Here is an 18,558-nt window from a genome sequence, read left to right as displayed (position 1 = left end):
AACCGTACTCGCCATTTACTCCATAGCCACAAGATGAGCTGAGAGAGGAGCCCTTGACTGCAAGGTTGCCTAGTGCCGTGGGCAGGGCTAGGGCTAGGGCTGGCAAGAGTGTGCCAGAAACATCTCCAGGCACCCAGAGAGACAAAACTCCCAGCCCTCGCTGGATCAGCTGATGCGCGGGCTGAGGTTAAGGGGCCGAGCAGCCATGAAGTGATTGCGCTCGCCACCTCTTGCACCTCAAAAAAATAAGATTTCCCCAAAAAGAAGCCCTAGCCGTTTTTCGGGGATCCAAAGAAAGTAAGACCCGGTCTTATTTTCCGGGAAACACAGTAGCTATTTCCATACATAAAGCAATATTAAGCCTGACCAAAAAAAAAAAAAACCCAGAGCTGTTTTAGCTAATGAAAAAAGATGTTTCACATGCAATTCTTGTTAAGAATTTTTTAAGGAACTCTACAGAAAAGTATTTAATTACTTCATCGACAATTTATATCATCAAAAAAACCTCCACTTTCTGAAATAGTTAGAGGACGTGCAACATCTTCCAATTGTCATTTTTTGTCATTTTGACTTGATACATTTCTCTAGAAGAGCAATTCCAGTAAAAGTATATAATTAAATGAGTTTTAAGCAACCTGTGACAATTTGGTAAATCTTATTGAATAAAAAAAATCAAATTATCTTCAGTAACAGTCCTACTAAGAGGACTGTACTAATATCCTAGTCATACTTAAAGCTAGATTAACAAAACGGTTAAAGAAGAGCAAATGTTAGTTCTATGAGCTTTCCAATGCATTTCAAACAACATTTTTCAATTTCTCTGCTTTAAATGAAAATTCATTATTATAAGGTTACTCAATGAGATAGCAGGCTTTTATTGCCATTGGGGGAAGCGGGGGAAGCCCCCCCCCCAAGAAGAATGAAACATTTTGGGAAATATTAAAAAGGCAGTATATTTTATTTCACTAAAGGAGAAATGAAGAAACAAGCTCTTAAAGAGAGAAAGCAGCCCCCACCTTTTCTTAATAGTTCACAGCAAATATTTTGTGCCCATTAAGAAAGACAGCGCCATCCTATCTACAAAAGACCTTCAGCTGCAGATGATGGGATTAAGAAGAACAGGACATGATCTTTCAGGACATAATAGGATTAACTCATTACATTTATCAGAAGACACAGTGCTCACTACTTTGCACAATGCCTAAGGGCATTTCAGACATTGCACAACCCCCACCCCCACCCCACCCAGCAGCATCTCTGAAACTTATACAAATCCATATACTCATCAAACCAATTGGTCAGCTGATCCAGGACTGCTGTTGGTTCTGTTTATCATTAAATTTTCTTTCCAATCAGCCTCCATGTTTCCAGTGTCTTTTTCCCAGTCTGGAACTGAAGCGGATGGATTTTCCTTCCAACACAATTTAACCAAGTTCTGTTCCAGCTGATGTCTGTATTTTGCTTGAAAAATTGGATGAAGCTGAATTTTACTTCTTCTTAAGTAACGCTGGTTAGCAATGTTATAGATAATCAGCTTTTCTGATGCTATTAATCTTTTATAATCTCAATATATTCCCTTGCTTCTATTCCATATCAGTTCAGATTATTTGAGGGGAGTGATATGTGAACAAATTGGTAAATAACTAATAAATATGTTAAAAGGGAAGGCAGTCTTTTTATATTAAGTCATTCAGGTGAATATACTGTCAACTGCATTTGAATTCAAGTTAGAAACAGAAGCGGCAATTTCCCACAAAATTCTATATCAGCGTTTCTCAGAGCAAAGATCCCAAGAGCCTGATAGTATATTCACTCAAATGAATTATATGCCTACCATAAAATGAAAAGAGTAATTGTACAGCATACTCCCCAAAACACTGCTAAAAATTCCTATGATTTGCAAAACTCTAAAAAACCTTCTTTACTAGATTAGGTGAGATTCAATATCCGGACTGTAAAGTTTATGTTATTTAACCCCTCAGGGTGAAAGGTTATTTAGAATTATGTACTCGGGTTATACCGACAGAATAAGAGGGAGACTGGATTGAAGATTTTTATATCTGAAGGAGCTCTAGCTAGTTTCAGCAATGATAATTATAAGACAATGTTTTATTCTGTTTTTATAGTATGCAATTCCAGGATTTATTTTCTAGGGTCCAGGCTTGAGGGTTTATTCGCTCACTTTGAGTATCATCAACATCTGCAGCTGTACCAGATTTCCTATGTTTAAAAGCATTTTCCATCTCCACCACTGAAAAACATCTTTAGAACAGAAGTAATTCCTCAAGTTATGATTGCAATAGGAAGCAGAATTATGTCACTATACAATGCAGTCATAAAAGTGCACGTCACATCCTGTTGCCATCTGTAAGCAAAGACATGAATTGTTAAGCAATTCACAACTTCCTGCTGACTTTCAATAACTGAAGTCATGAGGGAAACAGGCAAAAAGTTGCAAGCCAGCTTGAAAGCAGTTTGCAAGCAGGCCAACAGGCAGGCAAAGTAGCTGCTGCATCTCGGAGGGAGCGACAGGCATGGCAGAGTGGGGCTTGGGGTGAGTGCTGCTAGATAGATAAGTTGCACAAATGGCCAGAGAAGGTTTGAGAAGAGTGTATAAAGAGCTTGGCTTGGGTACTGGGAGAGGGTTAAAAGAAATGGCTGGGGAAATGCGGCATGAGTCCAGCGAGACTTGGGGATGGTGTGTGAGTGCAGCAGGGTTGGGTGGCTGATGCCAATGGAAGAGGACATACAAGGGTACACAAATGGCTAGGGAGACATGGACAAGTGCAGCAGGCTTGGGGTGGTTGCTGGAGGAAGGCATGAGCGATTAAAAAGAGTGTACAAGGGCGTATGAGTAGCAAGGTTCAGGAAGGATGCATGAGGATGAACGGATGGCTGACAAGGGACAGGGGCTGGGGAAGGATCACAGGTGGTGACACTTACTCAGACAACTCTTGATCTGCAATGCTCTCTACATGGGGCTCCCCTTGAAGAGCACCCGGAGGCTCCAACTGGTCCAGAATGCAGCAGCGCGGATAGTGATGGGAGCAACATGGCACTCCCATGTAACACCGCTCCTGCGCGAGCTGCACTGGCTCCCGGTGGTCTTCCAGGTGCACTTCAAGGTGTTGGTCATTACCTTTAAAGCGCTCCATGGCATAGGGCCTAGCTATCTGCGAGACCGCCTGCTGCTACCGACGACCTCCCATTGACCCATGCGCTCCCACAGAGAGGGCCTCCTCAGGGTGCCATCAGCCAAACAATGTAGGCTGGTGACCCCCAGGGGGAGGGCCTTCTCTGTGGGGGCTCCTACCCTCTGGAATCAGTTGCCCCCTGAGATAAGGAGAATCCATGACCTCAGTGCCTTCCGTCGTGCCCTTAAAACCCATCTTTTTCAGCAAGCCGGGCTGGCTTAAGAAGAAATTTTTTAAATTCTTTTAATCGGTTTGTGATTTCTTAAATTCTGGGCCAAATTTATATATATTTTTAACTGTTTTTTAATATTTGTATTCTATGTTCTTATTTTGGCTGTACACCGCCCTGAGTCCTCAGGGAGAAGGGCGGTATATAAATTGGAAATTAAATTAAATTAAATTAAATTAAATTAAATTAAATCTTCCCTACCAGGTTTCAAATTGACTCTGCTTGCTGCAAAATGTGATCCCACTACAGGACGCTGCAAATATAAGTGCAAGCAGTTGTCAAGGACCTAGATCAGGTCTGTGAAACTGGTGGTCCACGGGCTGGATATGTCATGTGCAGGCCGCACCCACCCTGGCTCTGCAAAGGCAAAAAGCATCACGATACATCACGAACCGGCCTGTAACACAATCGAGTTTAACACCCTAGACTAGTGATGGTGAACCTTTTAGTCACCGAGTGCCCAAACTATGCATGCGTGCATGCCCAAACTGAAATGTGCGCGCATGTATGCGCACATGGCAGACATGCCCACAGACATGCGTGGCCGTGTGCATGCATGGATATGTGTGCATGCACAGCAGAGACCCGAAGAGCAGCTGGCCGGCGGGAGGTGGGGCATCCCAACACCGGCAATGTACGCATGTGTGGACATGTGTGCATGCATGCACAGACATGTGCAAATGTGTGCATCCACAGACATGCGTGCATGCGCAGCAGAGACCCAAAGACCAGCTGGCCAGCGGGAGGTGGGGCATCCCAAAATGGTAGCGAGGCAAGAGTTAAGATCTTTTTCTTTCATGAGCTTGTTTTGTCATTTGCAGGGAAACAGAAGCTCACGAAAGAAATGCCATGGAGATCTGACCGGCAGTGATGGCGCGCGTGCCAACAGGAAGGGCTCTGAGTGTCACCTCTGGCATATGTGCCATAGGTTCACTATCATGGCCCTAGATCATGTTCATGTGATTGCGGGGTGCTAAGACAGTAGAAACTTTGAGGATAGGTTCTCATTTGTTCAGTGCTACTGTAACACTAGGTCATTACCTGAGGAATACTTGAACACATGCTCTTAATATTCATACTATTTCATTTTTTTCCTATAACTTTTTGGTAATTTATATTTAGAAGAAAATAGAATGCTGTTGCTGTATGTTGGTGCTTCTCCATCCTGCTTTCATATTGTCCAACTTTTCAACTTATTCCAAATGTTAGTGCAGTTGTGTATCAGATTTATCTTTCAGTAAATTGCTATTAACTTCTATATGATTCAAGTTTTTAATTGTAAGGATTCCTGTGGAAAATGCTCTAAAGACAAGTTATTTTAGTCATAATAAAAAATGAGGTGTAAGTTGTATCAAATTCTTTCAGAATACATGATCTTACTTTAAAATAATGTTATGGGACAGGTAACCTTAACCTTTAATAAGGATATTTTTTTGTTACTGTAACTTCATGACATTTAAAAGTAATTTAATGATTTAAATTAAGTTTGCTTATTAACTTCAAATCCTAACATATTTGCAGAATGATCACCATTGCTTTCTTGGATTACAGTTAAGGGAGCCTGCAGCAAACCAAGTACAGGTAGTCCTCAACTTACAACACTTTATTTAGTGACCAAAGTTACAATGGCACTGAAAAAAGTGACTTATGACCATTTTTCATTTACAACCGTTGCAGCATCCCCATGGTTATGTGATCAAAATTTGGATGGTTGGCAACTGACTCGTATTTATGACAGTTATAGTGTCCTGGGAACATGTCATCACCTTTTGAAATCTTCCTATAAGCAAAGTCAATGGGGAAGCCAGATTTTCTTAGCTTAATAACTACAGTGGTTTACTTAACAATGTGGCAAGAAAGGTCATAAAATGGGGCAAAATTTACTTAATAAATGTTTCACTTAGCAACAGAAATTTTGGGCTCAATTGTAGTTGTAAGTAGAGGACTACCTGTATTTTACTGAACTACCCTGATAATTAAGACCACATTTCTATTCAAATTATGCTGTTATATTCTATTTACTCTCCACCATTGAAATGAAGCAAGGAAAATCTAACAGTTAAGCTGAAGTTGCTTAATTCAGTCAGATTTAAAAAAATCTACAAGACATTAATATACAACTAAAAATACATATTATAAAATTATTCCTCTTAGACGTAATGTTTTTAATACACAATAACTGTATTTTAAAATATTGTAAATTTGCATGTAAAGGGTATTATATGTCAAAGCAACTAGACACACAGGACCAGTTTTTTCCCTTGTGCTATCACCCTGAACACCTAATCCTCATAGTACTCTCTTATGTCTAAGTATATTAACCCATATAGTATGGTTGTAGTATTATTATCCTTCTCATCTTCTCTACTACCCCATTACTTATACCATTATTATGATTATTCATTGCTTTGTATGTACACTCAGAGCTTCTGCACTAGAGACAAATTCCTGTGTACCTCACTTGCCCCCCCCAAAATCTGATTCCAATATCAAAGAAAAGCTACTCATGCATAGTATTTCTTATTATGCTGAAATCAAATCACATCAAATCTCTATGCAATAAATTATAAAGCTAATCTAGAAATTTGTGTGCCATTACCGCTTATAATTCTCATTGTAGCAGAAGCAATACACAAGAATGAACCAAGTGTTTGTTATACAAGACAGCACCATCTCTTTGCTGGTAGAAATCAAATAGCATCACACACACTGTACCACAAATTGTAGAAAGTGCGTACCTGATCAAGGAGACAAATCAAAAGAGAAATTTCCAATTTACCTCACATGTAATATGTAATAAAACATGTTTAAAACTTTAGGAAAAATACACTATCTGAAAAGAGAAACCTTTTCAAATCGTTCTTCATTGATATGAATATAATTTCAAACTCCTATTGGAACAAATAAATATTAACTAATCACCATATGAAGAGCAAATCTGTATTCTATTATATACTCCACATAAACTCTGGAATGCTTTTGTTTCAATGTATTAAGTATGCTATTTTTTCACACTTTAAATGTGAAAATAGGATCTAAATCCTCCTATATGATTCATGCTTATTATAACAATGAAGACAAAGTTGTTTTTTTTTAATTTGATTTATATGCTGCCCTTCTCCGAAGACTCAGGGCGGCTTACAATGCGTTAAGCAATAGTAGTTCAACATTATAAATTAGCGCTAAATACATTAGGATTATTACTAACTTGGGACCAGTTTTCTTCCCTCAGCCAACCTACCACACAGAGATGCTTCTATGGGGAAAACTGGCGAAAGCACTATACATGTCACAGTGGACCAATAAGGAATCAAGACAGAAGTTGCATCCAATTGAAGCTCTGTTTGGCAACTTTCAATAATGTACAAAGCGACAGGAATTGTATTGCAATGTGATGACTGCTGTCTTGACCTTTTTGATTCCACCACTAATTTATAGGTCAACCTGAGTTCCTGAAAATAGAGGAAGCTGTAATATAATAAATACTTTTAAGTATTTTTACATCAATACAAAAGTTGATTACGTTGTATCCATTTTGCTGATGAAAAGACGTTTCAGATTACCTTAACACAAAGCAACTAATTGTTTCCTTGCATCAGAAATTGCATCTTTCTGAATAAGCTTTTTCTTTCTTTGACAAGTAAAATACCTTTACTGATAAGAGTAGTGTACTTGTTTAGAAATAAAGAATTTTCAGGTTACAAAATATTTCAAGTAAATTATCTGAGGAAAACTCATTAGAATACCACAAAAAGCAGTTAATGACAAAGAAACCAACCATATTTTATACAGAAAGTTGCATGAGCAAAACTATGTGGTCAGATAACGTCTAGTTCAATATGTCATGAAAACTCATAAAACAGGGCTGAGTAAACTATGTTTAAGTTAACCATGGATAATTATTTGAAAAGACAGCTAAAGTATACTAATGATCTGACAGGATAAAGCATCATACTTGTCTAATAGGCATCATATATATGCTATGTTTGGGTTTATGCCAACAGAGTACAACTGTACTACAAAAGTTGTAATAACCAGATTTCTACTACAGATTTATACAAAAATACCAAAAACCAATTAAGTACAATAGCTTAAACCACTCAACAACAGAATGAGAATTCTCAAAAAACAATTCTGTATAATTTATGAACCCACAAACCTTTTTAACAACGCTGTCACACTGTGTTGTAAACCTTACCTTATGGTAAGGCAGTAAGCAATCTTTACAAAAAAAGCATATTGCTGGCATTCAACCAAGAATGAGCATACAGTACAAGCACTATGAAGTCAAAGTGGATGAAAAAGTAGCAGACACCTGAGACACAGAATTAACATTGTGCCTCTCTCTTTTTTAAAAAATCCCAATTTCACTGGCAGGTCACCTCCAAATAATTTCTCTACTTCCATCTGCACTAATAAACGACTGTAAAAACATCAGCTCACTCTGCCCTTGCTTTAGAAAATAAACTGCACCATCACATTAAAGAAACTGAGGCAGACACAGGATGCAATGAGGTACTGGAAGCTAAAACCAGAATCGGTCTCAGCTGATGACACAAAGCAACTTATATACTGGGTTAATAGGGAAAAGAAAAGGGACTAGTGTTTTTCATGTAAAAACAAGCTGGAAAGTAAACACCCTTCCAACAGGCCTAGGGGAGAATAGTTCTTTTCAGCAGGCATTATAGCCGGATCACCTTGACGTCTTCTCAAAAGCCAAGCAAACCCTCATCTTCGCTGCTAAGCGTCCGGGAAAACCCCTCACTGACAGCGGCAGCCCCAAAGGAACATCCAAACCACAATACGAGATAAAACTCATCCGAGGCCGATCTACACCAGGAAAGCGATGCGGCGCTCTGATTGGGAACAAGAAAGTGGGCCTAGACCGTCCGAGGATAGGAGATTGGGTGAAAGAAGTGTTCAGAAAGCAGAAGAGCTTCAGAAAGAGAGGAAAATAAAGCACAAACGCCTCCACCTCGGGCCCTACCAGCCCTCCTCTCTGTTCCCCAATCCGCCCCCTTCGACGCCGAATTTTTACCTCAGCTAACATCATTACTCGCGGTGGAAGCCTCCGGCTCTAGCTCCGCAGCATGGTGCGTCTGCCCCAACCGCAGCCCAACGCACACCGCTAAGGAAGGGATCCCGGTAGGTCTCAGCCTCTTCAGCGATCCCTCCGTAACGCCAAACCCATTCCAACTACCGCCGCTGCCGCCGCCCGCTCAAGAGGGGCGGCCATCTTAGCTACGTGAGACGCCGCCGCCGCCGCCGCCGCCGCTCTCTGTGGCGCAGCCGCCCAATGGGGCAGTAAGACGCGGGGCAGGCCTGTCTCTCGTTTGGCTGGCCTCCCTGAGGTTGGCGCGGTTTGCTTTCGCGCTGAGGCGAGCAGAAGTCAGATAGAAATTTGTTCGTCCTGTCTGCTGCGCTTCCCAGGACGGGCCTTTGACTTTGCAAAGCAGATCTGGATGGAAAGAGGAGGGCTGAACCCGGGTTGGTACAGACTGTAGGAGATCCGGGTTTAAATTCGTACTTGTAGAGAACAGGAAGGTATCTGCCTAATGACTCTTACTCAGTAATAAAGGGAGTGGAGTAAGGGGAAGACATTTCGCAGTATTTATCAACTTGAAGAATAGAGAGTTTAATCTGTAAACTTTAATGGAAAGATTAGTAAAGGAGAATTAGAGAAGAGGAACTGCAACCAGCTGCAGGCACAAACACGCTGACCTCACTTTCCTTTAAAGTGTTATTCATGCTCCTTCGGCTGACAAAACTACCAGCCTGAAACTGACAACCCAAGTCAGGCCTGCCATGGATTTAACCATCCACCAAGTGATGATGTCCTTATTTACAGTGTTCGTGTTAGCGAAAGGAATTCCCCCTGTTTTCTCCTGTCAAAATCATCAACCTGCAAGAAAACATCCTCATCCAGGTCATAATTAGGGGCTGAGAACAGATGGGTGGTGCACGTTTGGCCATTAAGACTTGCTCTTGCTTTGTACAGGTATTTTTAAATAGAAACCTTCAATAATTTACTGTTTTGGGACATGTTATGGTCTTCAGGTAGGAGTTAAATGTGTGTGGATTGGGAGTTCTTGCAGGAAGTTAAACCTTTATTCAAAAGCCGGCGATTCAGCTATAGAATATTCTATGATTTAAATACCCTCAGTCTGTAACACTTGGGACCAAATGCATCATTTCTAGGATTATGTGGCAACTGCAAAGGGCCTCCACTGCTTTAATAACTTTTACACAAGAACTACATTTGTCACATTTTCTGCTCTGAAGCATCTTTTTGTCTTTGTACGTGAAGTGCTGTCAGCCCTATTGTTTACAACAAACTAAATTACTCTTTAAATACCTGTGCTACCAATTCATCAATACAGATAGTTCTCAACTTGCGGTCACAATTGAGCCCAAAATTTCTTTTGCTAAGTGAAACATTTGTTAAATTAATTTTGCCCCATTTTACAACTTTCCTTGCCACAATTGTTAAATGAATCACTGCAGTTGGTACATTAAGTAACACACTTGTTAAGTGAAACTGATTTTCCCATTGACTTCACATGATTCTGGGACACAGCAGTCATCATAAAATGAACCAGTTGCCAAGCATCTGAATTTTGATCATGTAACTGGAGTGTGAAAAATGGTCATAAGTCACTGAACTGTTGTAACTTTGAACTGTCACTAAATGAACTGTTTTAAATTGAGGATTACCTATATGCTGATGACACCCAGCTATATGTCTCAGCCTATGGTGAGTTAAGCTATTCCATGACCTCCCTCTCTCAGCGCTTGGGGACTGCTAAAAGCTAAGAGCTGGATAGGGCTGAAACTGAACCCAGAAAAGACAGAATGCTCTGAGTTGGAGTTTTTTAGTTCATGAAGAATTACCATCTCTGGTCCTGAATGGAGTGGTACTGCCCCAGACAGACCCATAATCTGGAGATTCTCCTGGACTCATGACTGCTGCTTAAGTCATGTCCAGGATGAGCTTCATGTAACTCTGGATTGTGCACCAGTGATGCCCTTTCTTGGCTCAACAATCCTTGCTCACAGTCGCTCACACCCTAATCACCCCCTGTCTTGACTATTGCAATATGCTGTACATAGGGCTGCCCTTGAAAAATATCCAGAAACTTCAAGTGGCCCATATGGCTTTGTGCAGGCCTTAATGTGCATATGTGTCATCTCTCCTGCGGGAGTTGTATTAGCTGATGATTTGCTTCCAGGTCCAGTTCAAGGTGTTGGTTCTCCCCTTTACATGGCTTCGAAACAGATTATCTGAAGGGCCATCTTTTCTCATTTACAACTACCTGACCCACAGAGCAACAAGGCAGGAAATGGTACAGGTCCCTTCTCCTAAGGAGTCCATGTAGCAGAATGAAAAAAAAAGGGCCTTTTCTGTAGCGGCCCTCTCCCTATGGAACATCAATCCATAGAGATAAGATTGGTCCCTACTTTGCACCCCTCTTTCACAAGGCTCTGAAGTTTTCATAATAATAATAATAATAATAATAATAATAATAATAATAATAATAATAATAATAATAATTTTATTTCTATACCTCCCTTCTCCCGAAGGACTCAGGGCGGTGTACAGCCTATTAAAAACACAGAAATATTCAGACATCAATTAAAAATAATTAAAATTATTAAATAATTTCAGCCCAAATTAAAACCCAAAAATTTAAAACACCCAATTTAAAATCATTTACATTGATAGCCCAGCCTGGCGGAACAGCAGGGTCTTGAGGGCACGGCGAAATACACGGAGGTCGGAGATCTTGCGCAATTCTGGGGCAGTTCATTCCATAGGGCAGGAGCTCCCACAGAGAAGGCCCTCGCCCTGGGTGTCACCAGCCGACATACCTAGGCCAATGGTACCCTGAGGAGCCCCTGTCTGTGGCAGCGGACTGGCCAGTGGGAGGCTACTGGTGGCAGAAGTCGGTCTCAAAGGTACCCGGGTCCTAAGCCATGGAGTGCTTTAAAGGTGGTGACCAACATCTTGAATCGCACCCAGAAGACCACTGGGAGCCAGTGCAGCTCGCGCAGGAGAGCTGTCACATGGGCACAACGAGTCGCGCCCATAACCACCCGTGCGGCCGCATTCTGGACCAGTTGGAGCCTCCAAGTGTTCTTCAAGGGGAGCCCCATGTAGAGAGCATTGCAGTAGTCCAGCCGGAAGGTGACCAGGGCGTGAATGACCGTGTGCAAGGCGTCCCGGTCCAGAAAGGGCCGCAACTGACGAATCAGGCAAACCTGATAAAAAGCCCCCCTGGCCACGGCCGTCAAATTGCCAACAGGTACAAAATAGGATAAAGCCCATCAAATGGCTTTTTTGATTGAATGTTACCATCTGGGCAGTGGTGGGTTATTTATTATTATTATTATTATTATTATTATTATTATTATTATTATTATTTATTAAATTTATATCCCGCCCTTCTCCCCGAAGGGACTCAGGGTGGTGAACAGCCGAGAATTAAAATAACATACAATATAAAAGTTAAAAATAATTAAAAATAAATTAAATTAAACGGCCGCCCCAATTTAAAACCCCTAGCAATACAATTTAAAAACACCTAGCAATACAATTTAAAAACCCCTAAAACCTATTCAGGCCAGGCCAGCTTGCTGAAATAAAAACGTCTTCAGGGCCTTACGGAAAGTGCGGAGATCCGGAATCAGCTGTATTCCGGGAGGTAGCTCGTTCCAGATGGCAGGTGCTCCCACAGAGAAGGCTCTCCCCCGGGGGCCGCCAGCCGACATTGCTTGACCGATGGCACCCTGAGGAGGCCCTCTCTGTGAGAGCGTATTGGCCGGTGGCAGGTTATCGGTAGCAGCAGGCGGTCTCGTAAATACCCTGGCCCTAAGCCATGGAGCGCTTTAAAGGTGAGAACCAACACCTTGAAGCGCACCCGGAAGACCACCGGGAGCCAGTGCAGCCCGCGCAGGAGAGGTGTTATATGGGAGCGCCATGTCGCTCCCGTGATCACCCGCGTGGCCGCATTCTGGACCAGTTGGAGCCTCTGGGTGCTCCTCAAGGGGAGCCCCATGTAGAGAGCGTTAGCGTAGTCCAGGCGAGAAGTGACGAGACCATGAGTGACTGTGCATAAGGAATCCCGACTCAGAAAGGGGCACCACTGGCGTATCAGGAGAACCTGATAAAAAGCCCCCCTGGCCACGGCCGTCATATGCTCTTCTAAAGACAGCCGTGTGTCCAGGAGGACGCCCAAGTTGCGAGCCCCCTCTGTGGGGGTCAATGACTCGCCCCCAATAGCCATTACTTTTTATTGTTTCTTATATTAGGATTTTATCTATGTAAGCCACACAGAGTTACTTAAAATAAGGCAGCCATTTACTTTTAAAAAAAATAAATGTTTACTTTGTGAGGGACCTCTGATAAAGCTTTTTGAAATAGATGATGTTTGTTGGATAACTGCTTCAGTTTGGGAATGAGTGACTGGAATACCATGCCAACTACCAGACTTGCATAAATGCTGACTTCACTTTTTTAATGAAATAGACAGTGGACTGTAATGGTGTGTGCAACAAACAGTTAGTTCATTCTGTATCTTCCCCTTGCTCCAGAATAGTAGTTCTCAAAGGATGGTCTGGGGATTCCTGAGAGTTCCTGAGGGAGTTTCAGGAGGCTTCTAAAGTCAAATATTTTATATTTCTCTGTTTTTATTTCTAATACAATACCTATTAGTAGATAAATCCTTTATAAATTATAGCTCTTTGGGTCCTGGGCCATTATTAGGAAGGTAAATCATATATGAACTGAAAATAAATGAACTGAACTGAAAGTAAATCATAAGTGATTTAGACAAGATGATAGAAAGAGAAAATTATCGAATTTGCAGATAACACCAAGCTAGTAGGAATAGCGAACACTCCAGAGTATAGGCTCAAGATACAGAAGGATCTCAACAAACTTTGAACGCTATATAACAAAATGAAATTCAATGGTGACAAAAATAAAGTTCTACATTTAGGCAACCCACCCACCCCCAAATGTTCAGATATAGGATAGGTGGTACTTGGCTCAATAATAATAAATATGAGTCGAATCTTGGAATCCTAGTGGACAATTGCTTAAATATGAGCCAGAAGTGTGCTGGAACTGACAAAAAAGCCAACGCAGTCCTAGACTGCATTAACAGGGAAAGAATCAGTGGTGGTATTCAGCTGGTTCTATCCGGTTCGAGTGAACCGGTAACAGCGGCTACAGGTTGCTCCGCCCACCCACCTGGATGTAATGATGTTCCATTTATCCATGGTTTTTTTTTTTTGAATTTTGTTTTATTTTTTTAAAACAAAAATATAAAATACATCTTTTCAAAATGAAGCCTTGATCCGGTCATTTTTTTTTTTTTATTTAAAAAGTTTTAACAATCATTACAACAATTTTTCCCCCTCCCACCCTCCATCCCCCCTCTCCCTCCAACCCCCCTCCCCCCAGCCACCCATCCCCCCCGGACTTCCCAGAGCAAAAACAGGGTATAGCATAACAAACATAAGCTAAAATAAACTTTCTGTGGTCTCCAAACTCCCTCTTGGTCTTTAACTCCCCTTTCAACTAACTAAACATATTCAAAAAAAATTAAAAAAATATAGGTTTCATTAATAAGCTATTTGAAACTTTTTAGTCCGATATTTGTTTTGAATATAGTCAATCCATCTTCTCCATTCCAATATATATCTTTCATTTGAATGGTCCTTCAAATAAGCTGAAATTTTGGCCATCTCTGCTAAATTCACTACTTTTAGTTCCATTCTTCAATAGTAGGCAAGTCTTCCTTCTTCCAGTGCTGTGCCACCAAGAGTCGGGCTGCTGTTATTAAATTTAAAATCAACTTGGTCTCTATAACAGTACAATCTGTAATTATGCCTAACAAAAAGAACTGTGGAGTAAATTTTATCTTCTTTTTGAGAATATTTTGAATAATCCACCATATTTTTATCCAAAATGCCTTAATTTTTTTACATGGCCACCATATATGATAATACGTGGCATCATCACATTCACATCTCCAACACTTAGGTTGCACACTTGGATACATACAGGCTAGCTTTTTAGGATCCAGATGCCATCTATAAAACATTTTATAAAAATTCTCTCTTAAATTTTGGGCTTGCGTGAACTTCACTTTTCTAACCCATATTTTTTTCCATGTTTCCATCATTATTGGTTCTTCAATATTTTGTGCCCACTTTATCATACAGTCCTTAAGTAACTCCGTTTCTGAATCTATTTCTACCAACGCATTATACAACCTTTTTATGTGCATTTGACTTTGATCTCTAATCTGTTTTACCAAATTCTCCTCATTTTGCAGAAAACCAATTTTCTGATCTTCTCTCCATCTAGCTTGCAACTCTACATATTGAAACCATGTTCGAACTGTCCTTTCTTCTCTTAGTTGATTCAAAGATTTTAATTGTAGTATACCTCTTTCCTTGTTAAGAAGCTCTTTATATGTAATCACATCCTGCCTTTGCTCTACACTTATATTCTCTATCGCGTGTCTGGGTATTGCCCACAATGGTAACTTCTCGTTTAGTTTATACTTATACTTCTTCCAGACACGCAATAGAGCATTCCTTAATATATGACTTTTAAAAGTCTTGTCCACTTTCTTATCATATAATAAATAAGCATGCCACCCGTAAACCAAATCATATCCCTCAATATTCAATATTCTTTCTTCTGTTAAATTCATCCAATTACTCATTGCTGATAGAACAGCTGCCTCATAATATAATCTTAAATTAGGCATTTTGAGACCTCCTCTTTCACGTGTATCCTGCATTATTTTTTGTTTTATTCTCGGTCTCTTCCCTGCTCAAACAAAATTATTAATACCTTTCTGCCATATCTTCAAATTCTCTTTTTTAAGTATTGGTATCATTTGAAAAAGAAACAAAAAATTAGGCAAAACATTCATTTTTACTGCTGCTATTCTTCCTAACAAGATAATTGTAATTTTTTCCAGTTTTCCATCTGTATTTTTTGCCACAACGGATCGTAATTATACTTAAATAATTTCGCATTTGATGTCATAATATAGACCCCTAAATACTTAACTTTTTTTACAATTTCAAATCGTGTTAGTCTTTCTAATTCTTCTTTTTGATTTATAGTCATATTTTTAGTTATTTGATCTCCTTTCCTTTAAAGCACAAATCTCTAATTTTGAACAGGGTCTGCCAACACTAAAAGAAACTTCCTTTTTAACTTTCGCTTTCACGCCCCATTAAAGCTCAATCGCCATCTTGGTTTCACTTTCTCCCCTTAATAAGTCAGAAGGAAGTAATACACATTTGGAGTTAAAGTTCAGTACTTGCAGATCTAATCTCTCCTGAGTTTGCTCAGCCTGCTTCCAAATGATGTTTATTCCAAGCGTTGTTTGCAGGGGTGGTCGCGGCGTGTTCTTTTGCTTGAAGCAGAAATGTCCCGGATCCAGAGCTCTGTCGGGCTTCCAGGGAGCTCTCACCCTTTGAGCCCCAGAATTGTTCCTGGGGCTCCTTGGGGAGCTCTACCTACGCCCATCTGCTCTCTTCCTCCCCTTTTCCGGGGGAGAAAGTTTCCAAGCCGCTAGACAACTTATTTGCGCTAGCGGCTTTACGAGATTGTGGGGCTGGCGCTCAAGAAAAGAGCGTCCTCGGCGCCTGCGGTGCCACCGGAAGTCGATCCGGTCATAAATTAATACAAATCACTAACAAATCTTAATTTTCAATTAACACAACTTAATATTTACTTAATTATTTCCCTAAATTCTGTCTATTTAACAATGCCATTATCCCAAAAACCCATTACTTAAATCTTTAAATCCTAACCAAATATCATTTCATTTTTCTTTTTCTTTTTGCTTAGATGGATGTATTTTAAAAATATAAAGCATTTAACAATATTTTAACTGTTGCTCGCAATTTAAACATCTTTATTGCTGTTTATCCCAACATAATCATCCTAATTTTAATTATTAATCCCAACATAATCATTTTATTTTTACTGCTAATCCTCTGTTTATCCCAAGACGTCATCTTCATCTTTATTTTAATCATAATCTTTTACTGTTAATCCCAGCACAATCAACTTTATTTTTACTGTTAAACCCAGCATAATCATTTCACTTTTACTGTTAATCCCAGTATAATCCTCCTTGTTTTTGCTGTCATACCCAGCATAATCATTTTTGTTTTTTGGCTGTTATTCCCAGCGTAATTATTTTATTTTTACTGTTAAACCCAGCATAATCATCTTTATTTTTGCTGTTAAACACAGCATAATCATTTCATTTTGGGTTTTTGGGTTTTTTTTGCCTAAATATAGAACCTTACTTAATACTGTTGAATTTCATTTTGTTAGATAGCGCTCAATGTTCAAGTCTGTCAAGATCCTTCTGTATCTTAAGCCTATCTTCTGGAGTGTTGGCTATTCTTGTTACCTTGGTGTTGTCTGCAAATTTGAGGAGTTCCCAATCTATCCCTTTGTCCAAATCACTGATGAAGATGTTGAAGAGTACTGGGAGCAACAGGGAGCAAGCAGAACTACTTAACTCGTTTTTTGCATCTGTCTTTACGCAAAGAGAAAAAACAGTTAACCTATTAAAAACAGCACCACAAAAAACAGATTAGGAACACAAGTTAAAAGAGGGAAGAAAATGGTAAGTGAACACCTGTCTACCCTAGACGAATTCAAATCACCAGGATCAGATGGATTACACCCCAAGGTTCTGAAGGAATTGGCAGACGAGATCTCAGAACCACTGAACTATATCTTTCAAAAATCCTGGAGCACCGGGGAACTGCCAGAGGACTGGAAAAGAGCTGATGTAGTTCCTATCTTGAAAAAAGGGGGAAAAAATAGATCCAGGAAACTACAGACCTATCAGCCTTCCAGAATACCAGGGAAGATTCTGGAAAAGATAATCAAGCAACGAATCAGCAAACACCTAGAAGCAAACAAAGTAATAACCAAAAGCCAACATGGGTTTGTCAAAAGCAGATCATGCCAGACTCCTGTTATTGCACAAAGTGACAAAATTAGTGGACCAGAGGAATGTTGTTGATATAATTTACTTGGACTTCAGTAGGGCATTTGATAAAGTAGAGCATAACCTACTACTTGATAAAATAGAAAAATGTGGGTTAGACAGCATCACCCCCAGATGAATGCGTAACTGGCTGACCAACTGCACTTAATGTGTAGTCATCAATGGAACTGCATCTACATGCAGGAGTTCGACCCTGTTGCTCCCGAGGATGTGGATAGGATACTCCCGAGGACGTGGACAGGATACTGGGGCGGCTGAACGCGACCACATGTTTATTGGACCCGTGTCCCTCCTGGTTGGTGCTGGCCTCCCGGGAGGTTATGTGAGGCTGGCTCCAGGGGATTATCAACGCTTCCTTGAGTGAGGGTGTCTTGCCTTGAAAGAGGCGGTGGTGAGGCCCCTCCTCAGAAAGCCTGCTCTGGATCCGGCTGTTTTGGCTAACTACCGTTTAGTCTCCAACTTTCCCTCTTGGCGAAGGTTGTTGAGAGTGTGGTGGCGCGACAGCTTCCTGGGTACCTGGATGAAGCTCTCTATCTGGATCCGCTCCAGTCCAGCTTCACGGAAATGGCATTGGTCGCGTTGGTGGATGATCTTTGGAGGGCTCGGGATAGGGGTTGCTCCTCTATCCTGGTCCTGTTAGATCTCTCAGCAGCTTTTGATACCATCGACCATGGTATCCTGCTGCACCGGTTGGAGGGGTTGGGAGTGGGTGGCACCGTTTTGCGGTGGTTCTCCTATCTCTCCGACCGGTCTGTGTTGGCAGGGGGGCAGAGGTCGACCCCGAAGCGCCTTGTTTGTGGGGTGCCGCAGGGGTCGGTCCTCTCGCCCCTTCTGTTCAACATGTATGTGAAGCCACTGGGTGAGATCACCCGTGGCTTTGGGGTGGAGTTCCATCAGTACGCTGATGATATTCAGCTGTACATCTCCACCCCAGGCCATCCCAACGATGCCCTTGAAGTGAGGTCCCGGTGCCTGGAGGCCGTGCGGACCTGGATGGGGAGTAACAGGCTTCGACTCAACCTTTCCAAGACCGAGTGGCTGTGGCTTCCGGCGTCCTGATATAGCCAGCTGG

At 41.0% G+C, this 18,558-nt stretch overlaps 1 protein-coding gene and 1 long non-coding RNA gene across 17 annotated transcripts in view; one reads left to right on the top strand and one right to left on the bottom strand.

The window, feature by feature from the left end:
* Positions 1-8,887, bottom strand: part of SNX13 (sorting nexin 13) — a 161,033-nt gene extending 152,146 nt beyond the window's left edge. For 11 of the 15 annotated variants that reach the window (XR_015734022.1, XR_015734023.1, XM_034402021.3 and 8 more), the window contains exon 1: positions 8,462-8,705. Coding sequence is in view for 10 of the 15 variants with exons in the window: in XM_034402021.3 (XP_034257912.1) it covers positions 8,462-8,476 (15 nt within the window). In the remaining 5 variants the exon portion in view is untranslated. Of the gene's footprint in view, positions 1-8,120; positions 8,140-8,461 lie in introns of those variants that run through there. The other 4 variants (XM_034402026.3, XM_087892712.1, XM_087892706.1 and 1 more) reach the window with 3 other exon arrangements.
* Positions 8,184-18,558, top strand: part of LOC148114333 (uncharacterized) — a 45,299-nt gene continuing 34,924 nt past the window's right edge. For both annotated transcript variants that reach the window (XR_015734030.1, XR_015734029.1), the window contains exon 1: positions 8,184-9,421. This is a non-coding gene — a long non-coding RNA (uncharacterized LOC148114333). The remainder of the gene's footprint in view (positions 9,422-18,558) is intronic.

Source organism: Pantherophis guttatus, chromosome 4 (genome assembly GCF_059756535.1).
Source record: "Pantherophis guttatus breed Tessera chromosome 4, ASM5975653v1, whole genome shotgun sequence".
NCBI lineage: Eukaryota > Metazoa > Chordata > Lepidosauria > Squamata > Colubridae > Pantherophis > Pantherophis guttatus.
Note: the sequence above shows the minus strand (reverse complement) of the source record. Positions and strands in the feature narration are given on the sequence as shown.